This window comes from Chrysochloris asiatica, unplaced genomic scaffold (genome assembly GCF_000296735.1).
Source record: "Chrysochloris asiatica unplaced genomic scaffold, ChrAsi1.0 scaffold00310, whole genome shotgun sequence".
NCBI classification, from domain to species: Eukaryota; Metazoa; Chordata; class Mammalia; order Afrosoricida; family Chrysochloridae; genus Chrysochloris; species Chrysochloris asiatica.
In genome coordinates, this window is record NW_006408828.1 from 2,749,433 (window position 1) to 2,764,570 (window position 15,138).

At 48.0% G+C, this 15,138-nt stretch overlaps 1 protein-coding gene across 2 annotated transcripts; it reads right to left on the reverse strand.

Annotated features, from left to right (window-relative positions):
• Positions 1-834: 834 nt before the first annotated feature.
• Positions 835-11,779, reverse strand: WDR74 (WD repeat domain 74). 2 transcript variants are annotated; one of them, XM_006875027.1, is made up of 11 exons: positions 11,637-11,779; positions 11,450-11,556; positions 11,239-11,360; positions 9,677-9,755; positions 9,421-9,567; positions 9,184-9,285; positions 2,213-2,313; positions 2,079-2,134; positions 1,655-1,800; positions 1,456-1,512; positions 835-1,039 (listed from the first exon to the last, which is right to left on the reverse strand). In XM_006875027.1, exons 1-11 carry the CDS (start codon positions 11,701-11,703, stop codon positions 863-865), a joined length of 1,161 nt encoding a protein of 386 aa, XP_006875089.1. In that variant the 5' UTR covers positions 11,704-11,779; the 3' UTR covers positions 835-862. The 2 variants fall into 2 exon arrangements, with proteins under 2 accessions (XP_006875089.1, XP_006875090.1); XM_006875028.1 differs by lacking the exon at positions 1,456-1,512 and having other exon boundaries at positions 11,637-11,707.
• Between the last annotated feature and the right edge of the window lie 3,359 nt (positions 11,780-15,138).

Sequence of the window (15,138 nt, forward strand, 5' to 3'; positions counted from 1 at the left end):
TCGGCGCCACGCCTTTGCGAGCTTGATGAACTGTTCGGCCCAAGTGTAAGAGTGCTTTCGCCCTTCCATTGGCTAGGCCGATACCTGACTCCGCCCCTGAGGGGGCTGGCGCTGGAGGCCCGGGACAGGGCCACCCTGATGGGAGGAGTCTTAAAGAGCCCGCAACCCCAGTGAGGCCAGCTCCCAGAGCCCTAAGCGCGGGCCGCCGAGGAACAAGCGCTCGCGCGGGTGCACGTTAGAAATTTTATTCTCTGGAGTCTGGGGCGAAGGGAACGTAGGGCTGCGGTCACCCCTTCTCTGACTCCTCCTGGATCCTCGAGTGGGCGTCCAGGAACGTGCCCCCAACCTTTTGACTCTGGGCTGACAGCCTCTTAGTGGACGGCAAGGAGTCCCGACGGTTGAACAGGGATAGCCGCCGCCACAGCACGGTGATTAGCAGGCTATCATTCGACTTGTGCTTCTGGTAGCTCTGAGTGTCCGTGGCATCGGTCACGGTCACTTCGGTGCCTACGGGGTTGACGAGGCCGCTGAACTCTACTGGACCCACCCCCACCCCTGTCCAACCTGGCCCCCACCGCCGTCCTGCTCGCCCCCCTGCCTTCGGCGACTCGGCCCCCACCTTCCACGGACTCCTTGGCCGTCTCATCGGAGGTCTGAAAGATCTTGTCTTGGCAGCAGCCCATGGCCCCCGCTTTCGGTGCCAGACCCGCCAGCCCGCCCGCGGGCTCTTCGCCCCAGCTTTTGTGACGTCAGAAATCCCACCGCCCAAAAACGCCTCTTTCATTTCTCCCATCACAAAAGGCTTCATATCCAGGTCATGGTGGGCCCTGGGATGTTTATTTACAAAGTGGGAACAGAGTCTTCAGGGACTGGTGGACCGTGGCCGCTTCTTTTTGTGTCTGGTTTGGGGGGTCCCTTGGCTCTGCCGGGAATCGGCAAGCTTCCGCTTGGCAACTGTCTCCAAGGAAGCCCAAAGTTCATCCGTTTCTGTGTCTTCTGGGGACACCTTGTTGGGCTCCTGAGGCTCTTGGGGCTCATCCTGATAAATGGAGGAAAGCTGACAAATCAGGGACCCATAGGAAGGAGGCCCTGGCTGGGAAATCATCCTTCCATGGACCCCACCACGACCTCTATTTCCTGCTCCAGAAAACAACTCAGAGCCCAGCTCTTAGGTACCGGCCACTCAACAATATCCCTGCCAGGATGTAACTACGAACAGAGATGCGATCTGGCAGGCAAATAGGTAGCTAGACTCAAGCATGGCAACAGTTGTGAGGTTGGCCCAGGATCGGCCAGTGTTTCTTTCTGTTGTGCATAAGGCCACTATGGGTCGGTACCGACTCGATGGCACCTAACAACAACAAAAAGTCTGGGCTCTAGCTGCCTTGTTTCTCTCCCAGGAAAGTCCTTACCCGCATGCCCTTGGCTGCCGTATTCCCAGATCCAAGCACTCACCTCCCAGTTGTCCCTGCCGGACAGAAGGAGGCAATTCAGCTGAGACTTGAGATAAACCTGCAAACAGACAGAGGCCTTCTGGTGCCACGGCATGCAAGAACAGCAACAAGGGATGGAAACGCAAATGGGGGCACAGGAGACAGTAGGTCCCCGAGACTGTGAAGGAGGCGGAGGCTCAGAGGGCTGGGCTCTCTCTCACCTTATGTTCCAGGCCCCGTGGGTTCCGGATCCTGTGTACCCTCAAGACTCTGTCCAGACCGCAGGAGGCTAACAGGGGCTTGGAAGGGTGGCACTGCAGCGCCCGGACACTGCCAGCCAGCCCCTTCAGACAGCCCAGGAGGCGCCCTGGGGACAGCAGGGGGATCAGCAGTAGCAAACAGGCTAGCCAATAGCACTTACTGTTTACTGTTCTAATCACTTCAGACTTCACCATTTGATCCTGATTCTAACTCTGAGACAGGAATTACCAGTAATCACTTCCTCTTACAGGGGAGGAAACTCTAGTCCAGAGCTGAAGGAATGGATTTGGACCCAAGCCACCTGGCGGCCCCTAACTAAACTCCCAATCACTCTGCTGCACTGCCTCAGCCTTCCCCCATCCCCAAGAACCCCAGGACACTCACCTTGCCGAAGGTCAATTTCTGCCAGCTGCCCATGAGTGTTCCCCACGATCACCGAACTGAAGAGAGCAGAAGCAGGTACAGTCAGCAGGGGCCTCTGCTCTGGGAGCCCTTCTCCCCACACCCCAGGCACTCACTTCCCCTCAGGAGAGAGGGTCATGGCGGTCAGTGGGTATTCTCCGTAGGTGGCCTCCAGGACAGGTCGGCGCTGGGGGGAGGCTGGGTCATAGACTCGGACCTGGAGGAAGACTGAGGGATCACGAGAGTCCCCTCAGCCCACACACCCTCCTCAGGCTTCTCCCTCTGCATGCTTACGTGCTGCCTGCTTAGGACCCACTCTCCCACTCACTCTCATCAGAGCCTTCTTTGGAAAAACAACTTGAGAAATTTTCTCCCTAAATCCTGAAGAGTTACCTTTGCCCTAGTTTTCTACCCCAGAGGATTTGTTACTTCTGACTCTAAAAACTGAAAACCAACTTGCTGGTTTGGTATTGTCTGGCCCTGAGCTGTAGCCTGTTCTGATTGGTAGGCAGTTGCAAGGACTAATCAAACTATGCAAATGAAGTGACTATGGTCCTTCGAGGGGTCTGGTTAATTTGTGGCCCTGCTGGGAGGGCCATCTCTTAAAATGTATGAGATTTCTTATATAAACAGCAGCCAGCCCCACAGAGGTTTCAGAAAAGAGAAAACAGCGGAGGTGAACTGGAACAGCAGAGCTGGTAGCCATGGGAGAGACCGGCTGCCAGGAATGCAGCTAAGAGAGCGCACTTCTAGCTGGGAGCTGGGTCAGTTAGCAACGGAGAAGCCTGACAGCTAGAAGGCCAAAGGCAGAGTGGCCTGGATGGCTGAGAGGGGGAAATACACAGACGGCTGAGGGCTGTCCTGCCCTGAAGGAGGGATGTGCTGTCCATTTCGAGGCAGCCCTCCAGACTTTTTGAGTACTTGCTTCAAGATCCTGATCCCAAGTTGCAGGCTGTTGATTCCACCACATTTCCACCTTTTGAGACCAAGACAGCTCTGCCTCCTGTACTGCTTGTCTCTTCAGCTTCTGCGTCCTATTTCCTTGGCCTTTCTTTGGGTTTCTTGGACTGATATGGCCTCTGTTGTGCTCAGGTAAGTGTTACAAAGCTCTATAGCTTTCCCAATACAGAAGCAGGTGCAGTCACCCCACTCCCCCCATAAGCCTCAGCCTGCAGGCACTCAATTCTCTTGATCCAGAGTGGGAAAACCTAGTTCTGCCAGTAAATGCCGGAGGTACCCAACTCTGCCAGAAAGCCTCCTTCCCAAAGGCACTCGTCTTTTTTGCTCTGTGGGCCCGCGGCGGGAGGCTCCTGCATATCGGGTGCTGGCCACCTGCTACTTCTGCCCCTCTTGTTTCTCTGCTGCTGCTTCTCTCTGTCTACCTTGTCTTCAGTGTGGCTGACAGTTCTCATTTCCTGTTGAGCTCTCATCAGAATTGCCTTTGTTGTTGTTGTTGTTGTTGTTAACTGCCGTCAAGTCAGTTCCAACCCATAGCGACCCTGTGTAGGATTTCCAAGGAGCAGCTGGTGACCTTGAACCGCCAACCATGTGGTTCACACTGGCATTGCAGTCCAGCACATTAGACCACAGCGCCACACTAGGACTCAGAATTGCCTTGGGCATCCAGAATTCTGTACCAACTGCCTCTTCGAAGCAATCTAGACTTTTACTGTTAGATACTTTCAAACTCTTCCAGCCTCTCCAACACCCACTCTTGATAAAAACACTCAATAAGTAGGCAGACAAGGATGCCCTTTATCACCACTCCTATTCAATATTGTGTTGGAAGTCTTAGCCAGAGCTATATGGCAAGAAAAGGAAATTAAAGGCATCTAAATTGGCAAAGAAAAAGTAAAATTATCTCTATTTACAGACGATATGATCCAATCCGTAGACAATCCCAAAGACTTAGCAAGAATACTATAGGAACTCATTGGAAGATTCAGCGAAGTGGCAGCGTGCAAGATCAATATCCAAAATTAGTTGGATTCCTCTATACTAATAATGACAGCTCTGGAAAGGAAATTAGGAAAACAATACCATTTACAATAGCCACCCAAAGGATGAAATTGTTATTGTTAAGTGCCATTGGGTCAGTTCTGACCCACAGTGACCCTATATCGGGTTTCCAAGGAGCAGCTGGTGAACTTGAACCACAGACCTTGCGGTTCAAACTGACTTTGCATTCCAGTACATTTGCATTAACCTGCAATACTTAGGAATAAATCTAGCCAGAGAAACAAAAGACATACAAAACACAACTACAAGAAACCAAAAGTGATGTACAAAAATGGAAGAATATACTGTGCTCATGGATAGGAAGACTAAACATTGTGAAAATACCAATACTCCCCAAAGCAATCTACAGATATAACATAATCTCAATCCAGATCCCAACAACATTCTTTAGAGAAATGGAAAAGATGATCACAAACTTTATATGGAAAGGAAAGAGAGACCTCAGACAAGCAAAGCACTACATAAGAAGAACAAAGTTGTAGTAAACAAATTTACTGCACAGCCAGTGGTCAAAACAGCCTGGTACTGTTACAATGATAGACACACAGATGAGTGGAATCGAATTGAGAACCAGAAGTAAATCAATCCACATATAATCAAGTGATCTTTGACAAAGGACCAAAGCCCATTATATGAGAAAGAGATGGTCTCTTCAACAAATAGTGCTGGCAAAACTGGAAATCAATTTGCAAAAGAATGAAACAAAACCGGTATCTCACACCATACAAAGTCAACATAGATTAAAGACCTAAATGTAAAACCTAGAACTAAAAAGATCACCAATGAAAAATAGGGACAAACTGAGGAGCTCTAAAGAGTACATGGCATACGTATACTATCAAACATTGCAAAAACCACATAAACAATAGAAAACAAAATAGATGACTGGGACTTCCTAAAAATTAGAAACTAGGCGCATCAGATTTCACCAAAAGAGTAAAACAGGAGCCCACAGACTGGGAAAAGGAGTTTATTTACAACAATGTATCAGGCAAAGGACTAATCTCTAAAATGTATAAAAAACAATACCACCTCTACAAGAAAAAGACCCAAAGTTTTTCCCAAAAAAAAAAAGAAAAGCTGAAGAGGATAGAGAGAAATTCTGTTAACTGACGGTATGTGGAGGGGATTATAATCAATGTAATGAAACAAGGTATATGAATGTTTGAATGTGAAACCGATGATGTGCCCTGAAAACTTTCACTCAATCCACAATAAAAATCTTAAAAAAAAAATGGGCACAGGACATGAACGCGATATCATCTCATACCAGAATTAGCAGCAAAGTTCAAAAACACAGAAAACACATGCTGGCAAATATGTGGAGAGCCTGGGACCCTCCTACATTGCTGGTGTGACTGTAAAATGGTTCAGCCACTCTGGAAAATAGTATGGCGTTTCCTCAGAAAGCTGTAAACAGCTTCATGACCCAGCAGTCCCTCTGCTTGCTAAGAATCCACAAGAAATACGAGCCAGGACATGAGTAGATATATGCACACCGATGTTCATGGTAGCACTATTCATAATAGCAAAAAGATGGAGACAGCCTAAGTGCCCATCAATGGAAGAATAGATAACCAGACTGTGGTACATCCACACAATGGAATACTATGCACTGTTGAAGAATAACAATGAATCTGCAAAACACCTCATAACATGGATGAACCTAGGGGACATTATGCTGAGTAAAACTGTTGTTGTCAAATGCTGTCTAGTCTGTTTCAACTCATAGTGACCCTGTATAGGGCTTCTGAGGAGCAGATGGTAAGCTTGAACTGCTGACTTTGCTGTTCAGACCATCCTTGCAGTTCAGTGCATTAACCCACAGCACCATACCAGGAGTACAATTAGTCAATCACAAAAGGATAAATACTGAATGAAACAGTTTTTGCAAAAGCATAAGAATGGTTTCCAAACTAAAACTTTTCATTGGTGGTTACCAAGGGTGGCTAGAGGATAGACACACTAACCCAGGTGACAAGGTGGGCAATATGCAAGGGAGGGTAAGGACAACACACAAGAGGGAGGGTGGCAGATGAACAATGAAGACAGAGGAAGAAGACTCAGGGAGGTATGCAAGGGCTAAATGGGATAGAGGTAAATAGTGACTTATACACAACCCTTGGGTCACTATAGTGTTCTGTGAGTAGTTACAGGGAGCGAGACAGGTTGAATGGGTAAAGGAAGGAGGGACAGCGTTTATGTTTGACTGCCTTGTGGATACTGGTGTCCCTTGCCTACTCCTATAGCCTAGATATTAATGTGTGATAGAAATGAGTATTGGGAATTACGATGACAGGTTTGTAAACCAGTTTTAGGCCTATAACTCACTGGATTAGCAAATTAGCTAGAAATTGCCCAGGGAAATAAGTTTCTGGTTAAGTCTTTGTAAGAGAATGGAGCCTTGGGTGGACTTCTGAGGACCATCCAAAACCTGCTGAGTTGGGACAAATAGACCAACCCAGAACTGCTGGGAGAACAGAAGTTTCTTATTGAAATAAAGACCTACAGGAAAAAAAAGTGGATTGTTTGAATATCAAGCAAGCTGTTTGCTTTAGAGGCATCAAGGCAAGAAAAGTCAGCCCATCAGGAAAATACCCTTCTAGGACTGAAATATAAAGGGAAACTGTGAGATCACCTGGGTCGACTTGTGAGAGGAACTGGGGGAATGCAGCAATGAAGGCATGGGCTGAGTTTGGCCATGTTCCATTGACATCCATGAGATGAGAGAGAGGAGAGGAAGGGCTGGCTGGTCTGAAGTTTAGGAAGACGTGTGAACTCCTGAGCCAACAAGCACTGACCTAGCCACTGGGGGCTAGAGCTGAGAGTGCAGCGGCCAGCTGGTCTGAAGTGGGGAGGTATGTGTGAACGCTCAAATGTGTAGCTAATATCTATTTGACCTAACATGGATGGTTAGCTGACCAGAATTCTACCAGATGAAAATAAAGATATTTGATACTGTGAGCTAGTGTAAATTGCTACAATTTGATGAACTGGACTTTTGCTTATAGATATAGTTGCTCAAAATTCCAACCAGAACAGGATTCTTCAGATCAAGGAACAAGCTTGTTTTCTCAGTGTAGAGGGTTGATGCTGTTATTAAGTGACGTCAAGTCAGTTCTGACCCATAGTGACCCTGTATAGGGTTTCCGAGGAGCAGCTGGTGAACTTGAACTGTCAACCTTGTGGTTCAAACCAACTTTGCAGTCCGACGCATTAACCCACAGCTAGAGGGGTGGGCAATTTAAACATTGGCTATGAAAGTGGGGGTTGTTGTTGTTGTGAAGTGCCATCGGAGGGCTAGCTTACAAGCTTTCATGAGTGTGCTTAGTTTGAGAATGACGGGTAGAATCCCTACTGAATAGTTTTCCTCTTTTCCACATGGATCTGGTAAAAGGGGATGGGGATGATGGTGATAGGATTTGGTGATTTACTTTTAACTGTTAGCAGGATTCATTGTGATTGTTACAACTGTAATTGTAGCAGTTGTGTAATTAAAAGGAGGGAGTCGTTCATCTTTCATTCCAGGAACAGACCATCCCAGAACCTTCAGGTAGGAGGCGCATGAGTGGAGCGTGAGATCCTACCTAGAAAAGTGGCAACAGCAGAGACGGTGGCAGAGGCGGTGTGGTCTGGAGAGACAGAGCAGCTGCGGGCTCTAGGCCCATGGACCTGAATCAGTCTGCGTGCCTGTGGGCAGGAGGCTGGCTTGCAGAATGTGTTCTTTGGACATTGAAATGAATATCTATTTTTTGTTTTATATGTGTCCATTAAATATTTTTGCTTTGTTGATCTGTGAAATATAAGATGCAAAAGGGAAGCCATAGGGAGGAAGCAGGATAACTATTGTTGCAGGAAGGGGATTGTAATCATTGAGGTGAAACAAACGTCTAATTTGTTGAAGTACAGCTGACTATCTTGTCTGTAAACCTCCACTTAATTCACAATAAAAAAGTTAAAACAAACAAACTCTTCCAGTCTCTGCTCATTACTCAACTCCAAGACTGCTTCTATACTTTAGCTATCTGTTAGAGCAGCACTCCTATTACTTCCTCATAAGCCACTTAACTCTGTATAGATTTAGTCATTTCTGTCGGTATTCCCGTGAATACATGAACCCAAGCAGAGACGTAGAGTGCCAGAGGAGGGGCAGTTGGTATCTAAAGTTGTAAACTAGAAGGAGTTGAAGTATGTCTGACCTCTGCCTCACAGGAGTCAGCTTGGAACTGATGGTCATTCTCCCTCCTCCTCCTGAAGTTCAGAGAGGACTTCAGGCATTACAAGAACATGCTAACATGATGGTGCAAGCTGAGGCCCTGAAAAGTACAAGTTTCAGGGACAGGGTTCAGGACAGAGGTCCCTCAGGTTGGGGGACGGAACAGTACTGCTACAGCCAGGTATAAGCCTTCCCAGCCCCCTCTGCCCATGTAGGCGGAGCAGGAGCATGGAAAAGCAAGTCAGCTGTCGGAAGGTGCTGACTTCCTAACCAAGGAGTTTAGCCTGAATGAGGGAGAGAGGAAGCCCTCGTGAGCAGACGTACATCACAAGATCAGGCTTTAGGGACGCAGCAGTGACGGCAATTGGACACCTACAGGGGCCGAACCCTGTCTGGGTCTTAGAACCTTAAATGAGACAACTATCACGAGCCCCAATCCAGCCCTTTATATACAGCTGAGGCCAGAGAGGAGATGGGAGGATGCAAGCCCCCAAACATTTAAATTAGAGAAAGCACTAGGACCAGAACTCAGTTCTCTCGACTGCCCAGCTCATTTTCCTGTCTCGACAACTGCATCCTATGGGCCCCACTGCAAAGAGGCTACTCCCTTCTCCTCTCGTCTCTTCCAGGCAGGAGGGACAGGATGAGCCATAGATCAGGAAACTTCCTCCCAGAAGGTAGTAAGGGAAGGCTACTTGCTCAATGGCCAAGCTGACAAGGATGGGAAACAGCTCCCGCTTAGAAGAGCTCACAGAAAAGGCTGGTGAGAAGGGTAGCCGTGCCAACTCACGGGGCCCAAGTCTGCACAGGGAAGCTGTTTCTCTATGAAGAAGCTGGGGTGGGGCACCTTACCTGATGGTACCCGGTGCAGGTAACGAGCTTCTGTGAATCAGGGAGGAAATGGATGTCCTGCTCCCAGATGGGAACCCGCAAGTCAAGCCAGTCATTGCGTACCTGGGAGAATGGATAGATGGAGAACAGGGGTGGGGGGCGGGGCCTCAGTGTGTTCAGCCTAAAGCCCATCTGACTCAGTCAGTGGCCTCAGCGCCCCTGGAGCTTAGACCCAGCTCCTCCCCATCTGTCACTCACGTTCTTGGCTCTGAACACAGGTTCCTCAGACCCCTGCAGGTCCCACACCTTCAAGGCATTCTCCTTCCCACCAGTGGCCACCATGTGGGGATGTGCTGGGTCTTGGCGCATCTTACACACTCCAGGGCCCACCCTGAGTTCCAGGAGCTGTGAAGAATTTGAGATGAGAGTCAGTCTTCGAGACCCCAACCTTCCCTCTCCCAAAGCCCTCATTAGACTCCTACCCCAGCCCCCACCTTTCCCAAGGGGGCCTCACTGGGTCAGAGGATGATGCCTCCTTGTCATCGTCACACCAGACTCGGAGAATCCCAGAATCCACACATGTGATGAGGTTGCTGCAGGTAGAGGAAGGACAGGGTTGGGTGAGGCAAAAACTGCTCATGAGCCCAGCTCCTGAGGAAGTTGTTGGGTAAGTGGGGTCAGGTCAGGGCTTGGCAGCTGCCAGTGTCCATTTAATTTCCTCAACAGGGGGAGGATTTTATAAGTAAGGAAACTGAAGCATTGAAAACCTGAAATATTTGCCCACTCAGTTATGGTAGAACCAGAGCTTGAGATCAACTCTGCAGAGAGCTTCTGTATTCCACAGCTATGTCTGGGGGCATCTGGTCCCGCTGATCTTTCTGTATTCCACAGCTATGTCTGGGGGCATCTGGTCCCGCTGATCTTTCTGAATCTTAAGTCAGTTACTAGGGATCAGGATCAGTAGTTCTCCAAAGATCGATATGAGGCTGGTTTGGATTTAGGGTTTGCCAAAGTCGCACAACATGCCAGTTTCTCTTACATTCCATGTTTTGGGTTCCCAGGCACTTAAATCAGTCTCTTCTTCAAAGCATCCCTTCCATGAAGTCCAGGTTCTGTATAGCTCACATCTGCCCACCCTGATTCAGGATCTCATTATCAATTTCCTGGGCTATCTGTCTCCAATCCAACCTTCATACTACTACAGGCTCACAGCTCTGACCAATGACAGTAGTTCCCACTCATAAACCTTCAACATCTCCCCACTATCTATTAAAGCAAAAGTACGCATCCCTCAGCTTGGCACCTACAGTCTTTTGCATCTAATCCTGATGAACCATGATCACCATGTATGAAAATGCTTCCTTAGCTTCATTTCTCAAAGACTATTTATCTTCCCTGAAATGGAAGTAGGTACCGTGTACAAGGCCTAGTGGACCCTGGCTGCTGCATTTTTGTGTCTGGTTTGGGAGACTCGCGACTGTCAGGAATCAGGAAGCTTTCGCTTTGCCTGTGACTAATCTTTGCCTCTCCCCAGTCAGTGTCCTGTTTCTAGAAAGTCTCCTCCATCTGTCAAAATCCTACCTATCCTCAAAAAAAAAAAAAAAAAAATTCCTACCCATCCTTCAATGCCCAGTTCAAATGTCCCATCCTCACAGGACTCACCTGCCAGAAATAACATTAAACCTATGCATCCTAACTTCCTGTCTTGATGCTTAGAGGTCCGGACCAGTAACATAACCACTAACACCTTCTTATCCTTTACTGTGGATGCCTTATCACCCTTGCTGGTGGTCAGTTACCACTAAGAAACACGCTCAAGATTAAATGACTTGTTCAGGATCACCCAGAAGGTTATGGTGGAAGATTGTGTGTCTTCATCTGCAGTCCCTGAGCTTTTGCCCAGTGCCTGGAACTTAGTAGCTAAACTTGTAAAGGAGTAAACGAACAAGGACACTTATCCAGGTCCCTGGCCCTCAGAAGGACCATGTCGCCTAAGGGTGATCGCCGTTATTCGGCCGTGCTAAGGGAGCTTGAATGCTCTCCCAACTAAGCGTTCCGCGAAGGGATCGGTCTTACCCGCCGGCCCGGGCGAGGCCCCGGAACGTGCCCTCCCCACCGGGGCAGTGCCTCTGGCCCTGGAATCGGCCCTCGTTGGTGCTGAAGTGCCTCACCATCCCGTCCGCGCAGCCCAGCAGTATCTGGGGGGCAGAGGAGGACGCGCTAGCGAGGAGAGCGAGCCTGCCGCGTCCCTGGCCCCCCATCTCCGGTCCGGCTCGCGGCCACTCACCTGCGTTTCATCGCTGGAGCCCCAGCACAGGGCGCTCACTGCCTCTTCGCGCCGCGGCTGTCCTGTGGCCGTGAAGTTCGCCGCCTGTTTACGCTGAAGATTCACCCCTGCGAGACGCGGGCGTCAGGTGTCCCGGGGTCGCGAGGAGACAACCATGCATCCCACGACTCTCGGCCCTATCACCTACCTTTCAGGATCCCTGTCTCGGTGCCAACCCACACGTGGTTCCAGCGCGCTCCAGCAGACGCCGCCATGACAGGTCTCAGGAGCCCAAGGCTCGTACTTCCGGCTCAGTGGCTACGTCACCAGGAGGCGCCGCGTCGGGTCCAGACTGTAAGCCGTTTCTGGAATTTAAAGAGCCCCAAGTTTAATGATGTCCGTCCTTCTTTAGCTTGTTTTGTTTTATGAAGATTAAATCAAGAGATACCTGTCGACGGGGAATTGAAGAGTAACTCTCTTTCCACTTGGAGTGCACGTTGTACCTGAACTGCGATGCCTGGTGGAGTCAACCCTAATCTCTCGGCTTGCTCTGAATCTTGCATTTAGGAGAGAAAAGAAGCCACTTCAAAAAGTGTCCAGATCCTTAAGGACGGCCATCTAAGGTGCAAGTAGTGATTGGTCTTTCCCTGTCCGGAGCAAAGAAGAGATGAAAATGGAACAATTAGTCCAGTGGACTAATGGACCACAAAACCCTCAGTCTCCTGGAGACCTGAAACCAGAACTAGATGGGGCCCCCGGATCACATCAGAAGTCCTGGGTAGAGTGGAGAAAATGTGGACAAGAACTCAAAATCATAAAAAAGACAATGCTTGCCGGTCACGTAGAAACCCAGACTGGTGGGCCCTTACTCACTCACAGTTCACGTCCCAAGCAATAGATATGTATATGTTGTTGTTGAGTACCATTGAGTCGGTTCCAACTCATAGCGGCCCTGTATAACGTTTCTGAAGAGCGACGGGTAAGCTTGAACCGCTAGCCTTGGGGTTCAAATCGACTTTGCAGTCCAGCGCATTAATCTGCAGCATCACACCAGGACTCCAGATATGTCTGTTGTTGTTGTTAAGTGCCGTCGAGTCGGTTCCGACCCATAGCGACCCTGTACAGGGTTTCCGAGGGTGTAAATCCTTACGGGAGTAGAAAGCCTCATCTTTCTCCGGCGGAGCGGCTGGTAGATTCGAACCGCTGATCTTAAGGTTCGCAGCCCGATTCGTAACCACTACGCTACCAGAGCTCCATAGATATGTCTGTTGTTGTTGCTATGTGCCGTGGAGTCGGTTCCGACTCATAGCGACCCTGCACGGGGTTTCCGAGGCTGTTAATCTTTACGGGAGCAGAATGCCTCATCTTTCTACCGCGGAGCAGCTGGTAGTTTCAAACTGCTGACCTTGCGGTTCACAGCTCGATTCGTAACCTCTACGCTACCAGAGCTCCTTAGATATGTCTATAGGAGACAACAATATAGCGAGAAACACCATAAAATGGTCAACCATTTGAGATCAAAAGGACAGCATTTACACAAGGGCAAAGTTCAAATGGGCTGGGAAAGAAGGAATGGAAACATGAAACACAGGGAAAAAGTAGGAAAAGTAAGTTACATGGTGGTGGTTATGTGCAGTGGAGTCGGTTCCGACTCGTAAATCTTTACGGGAGCAGAAAGCCTCATCTTTCTCCCGCGGAACAGCTGGTAGTTTCTAACTGCTGACCTTAAGATTCGCTGCCTGATTCGTAACCACTACGCTACCAGAGCTCCTTACTGTTACATGGAGGGGACTGAAATCATTGAGATGAGAGTGTGTATATCTATTGAATGTAAACCTGTAAACCGTCTCTCGGTTAATAATAAACACTAAAGAAGAAGAAGAAAAAAAATCCTTAATGTGGTGCATGGCTTCATCCTTAAGTACAGAAGACATAAAGCAAATGAAGAAAAATTGGGGGGGGGGGGGGGGGGGGGGGGGGGGGGGGGGGGGGGGGGGGGGGGGGGGGGGGGGGGGGGGGGGGGGGGGGGGCACAGGGGGTAACTGATGATCTAAAACAGCTATTTTGGAAAGTGGGTGGAGCAGTGTTTTTATATAGTTGCATTGAAGGTTGGTGATGAAAAAGTAAAAGTTGGCTTAATGGATGGAATAAAAATCTGCGTGAACAGAAATGCATATTTCTCCTGTTAAATGTTAAAAACCTGAGCTATTCATTTGGCTGATCTTGAAAGAATCTGGAGCACTACCTAAGGCTGTTTTTCAAAGCAGAATCAAGTTTATGCTAAGTATCCTACGTAAAATGAGGCCTACCACATTGAAACCCCTACTCAATAGCACACAACCACCGCCACCGCCACCACATTGAAGTTGTCAAGGACTTCATTTTGCTCAGATCAACTATCAACACTCACGGAAGCAGCAGTCAAGAAATCAAACAATATATTGCATTGGGCAAATCTGCTGCACAAAACCTCTTTAAAGTGTTGAAGAACAATGTCAGTTTGAGGACTAAGGTGCACCTGACCCAAGCCATGATGTTTTTCAATAACCTCAAATACATGTGAAAGTTGGACAGTGAATAAGGAAGACCATAGAAGAACTGATGCATTTGAGTTATGGTGTTGGAGGAGAATGTTGAAAGTACCATGCATGGGCTACCAAAAGAACAAATCAATCTTTGTTGGAAGAAGTACAGCCAGAATGCTCCTTGGAGGCCAGGATGGCCAGACTTCGTCTCTCTTACTTTGAACATGTTACCAGAAGGGACTAGTCCCTGGAGAAGGATATCAAGTTTGGTAAAGTGAAGCATCAGAAAAAGAGGAAGACCTCCAGTGAGATGGATTGGCACAGTAGCAGCAGCAATGGGCTCAGGCGTAGTAACAATCGTGAGGTTGGTTCAGAACCCAGCAGTGTTTCGTTCTGTTGTGAATGACTCGATGGCACCTAACAGAAACAACCACAGGAAATAAAACTCTGGAGGCACTAATGAGACTCAAAGGGCCTGCTTTATTATCCGCCTGTCGATTAGACAAGCTCTGGTTCAGCAAACTAAAGTCAACCCAAACAGAAAAGAATACGTCAAAGTACCCAATGAATTAACTTTCTCCACTTTTTAAAATTCCATCCCCCAGATTACAGACTTCTCAGCTAACCAATTGCTTAGAATCTCTTTTAAAGTTTTACTCGCTGTCCATAAAGTCTTTTCTCTCCTTCCAAATGGGGTATTTGGCGCTGGTATGGGCCAGGTTCCTTCTGCTAAAAAAAATTACCCTCTTAATGAACATTTGTTTAGGGGATTCCATTTTTCATTATATTCATGTCAGCCTTCCCAATGATAATATGTTTCTATAAAGGATTATAACCCCCTTTCAGTGATGACTGATTTCTTACTACAAAAGTTTGTTCTTTAAAACAGGCTATAAAGACTTTGCTCTTTGAAATGGTATTAAGAATCAAACCACTTACTATACAGTGTTAAAGAACAATTTTGAATCCGTGAAGCTTCTCACAGCATGGATGGACCTGATGGATATTATGCTGAGTATAATAAGTAGTCAGTCACAAAAGGACTGGTATAAAAAAATCAAGAAAACGTTTTCAAACACAGAAAGGAATATTCTTTGATGGTTACCAGTCGTAGGAGGGAAAAATCACTAACTACTTAGTAGACACATGCTAACTTTGGTGAAGGGAACGACAATCCACGTTATG

Excerpts from the sequence above, each read along its gene's own strand:
- WDR74 (XM_006875027.1), bottom strand. The coding sequence starts at position 11,703 with ATGGCGGCGTCTGCTGGAGCGCGCTGGAACCACGTGTGGGTTGGCACC. Across the intron at positions 2,135-2,212 it reads ACCCTCTCTCCTGAGGGGAA|TTCGGTGATCGTGGGGAACA; the intron begins GTGAGTGCCTGG and ends TGCTCTCTTCAG. Across the intron at positions 1,513-1,654 it reads CACGGGGCCTGGAACATAAG|GTTTATCTCAAGTCTCAGCT; the intron begins GTGAGAGAGAGC and ends GTCTGTTTGCAG.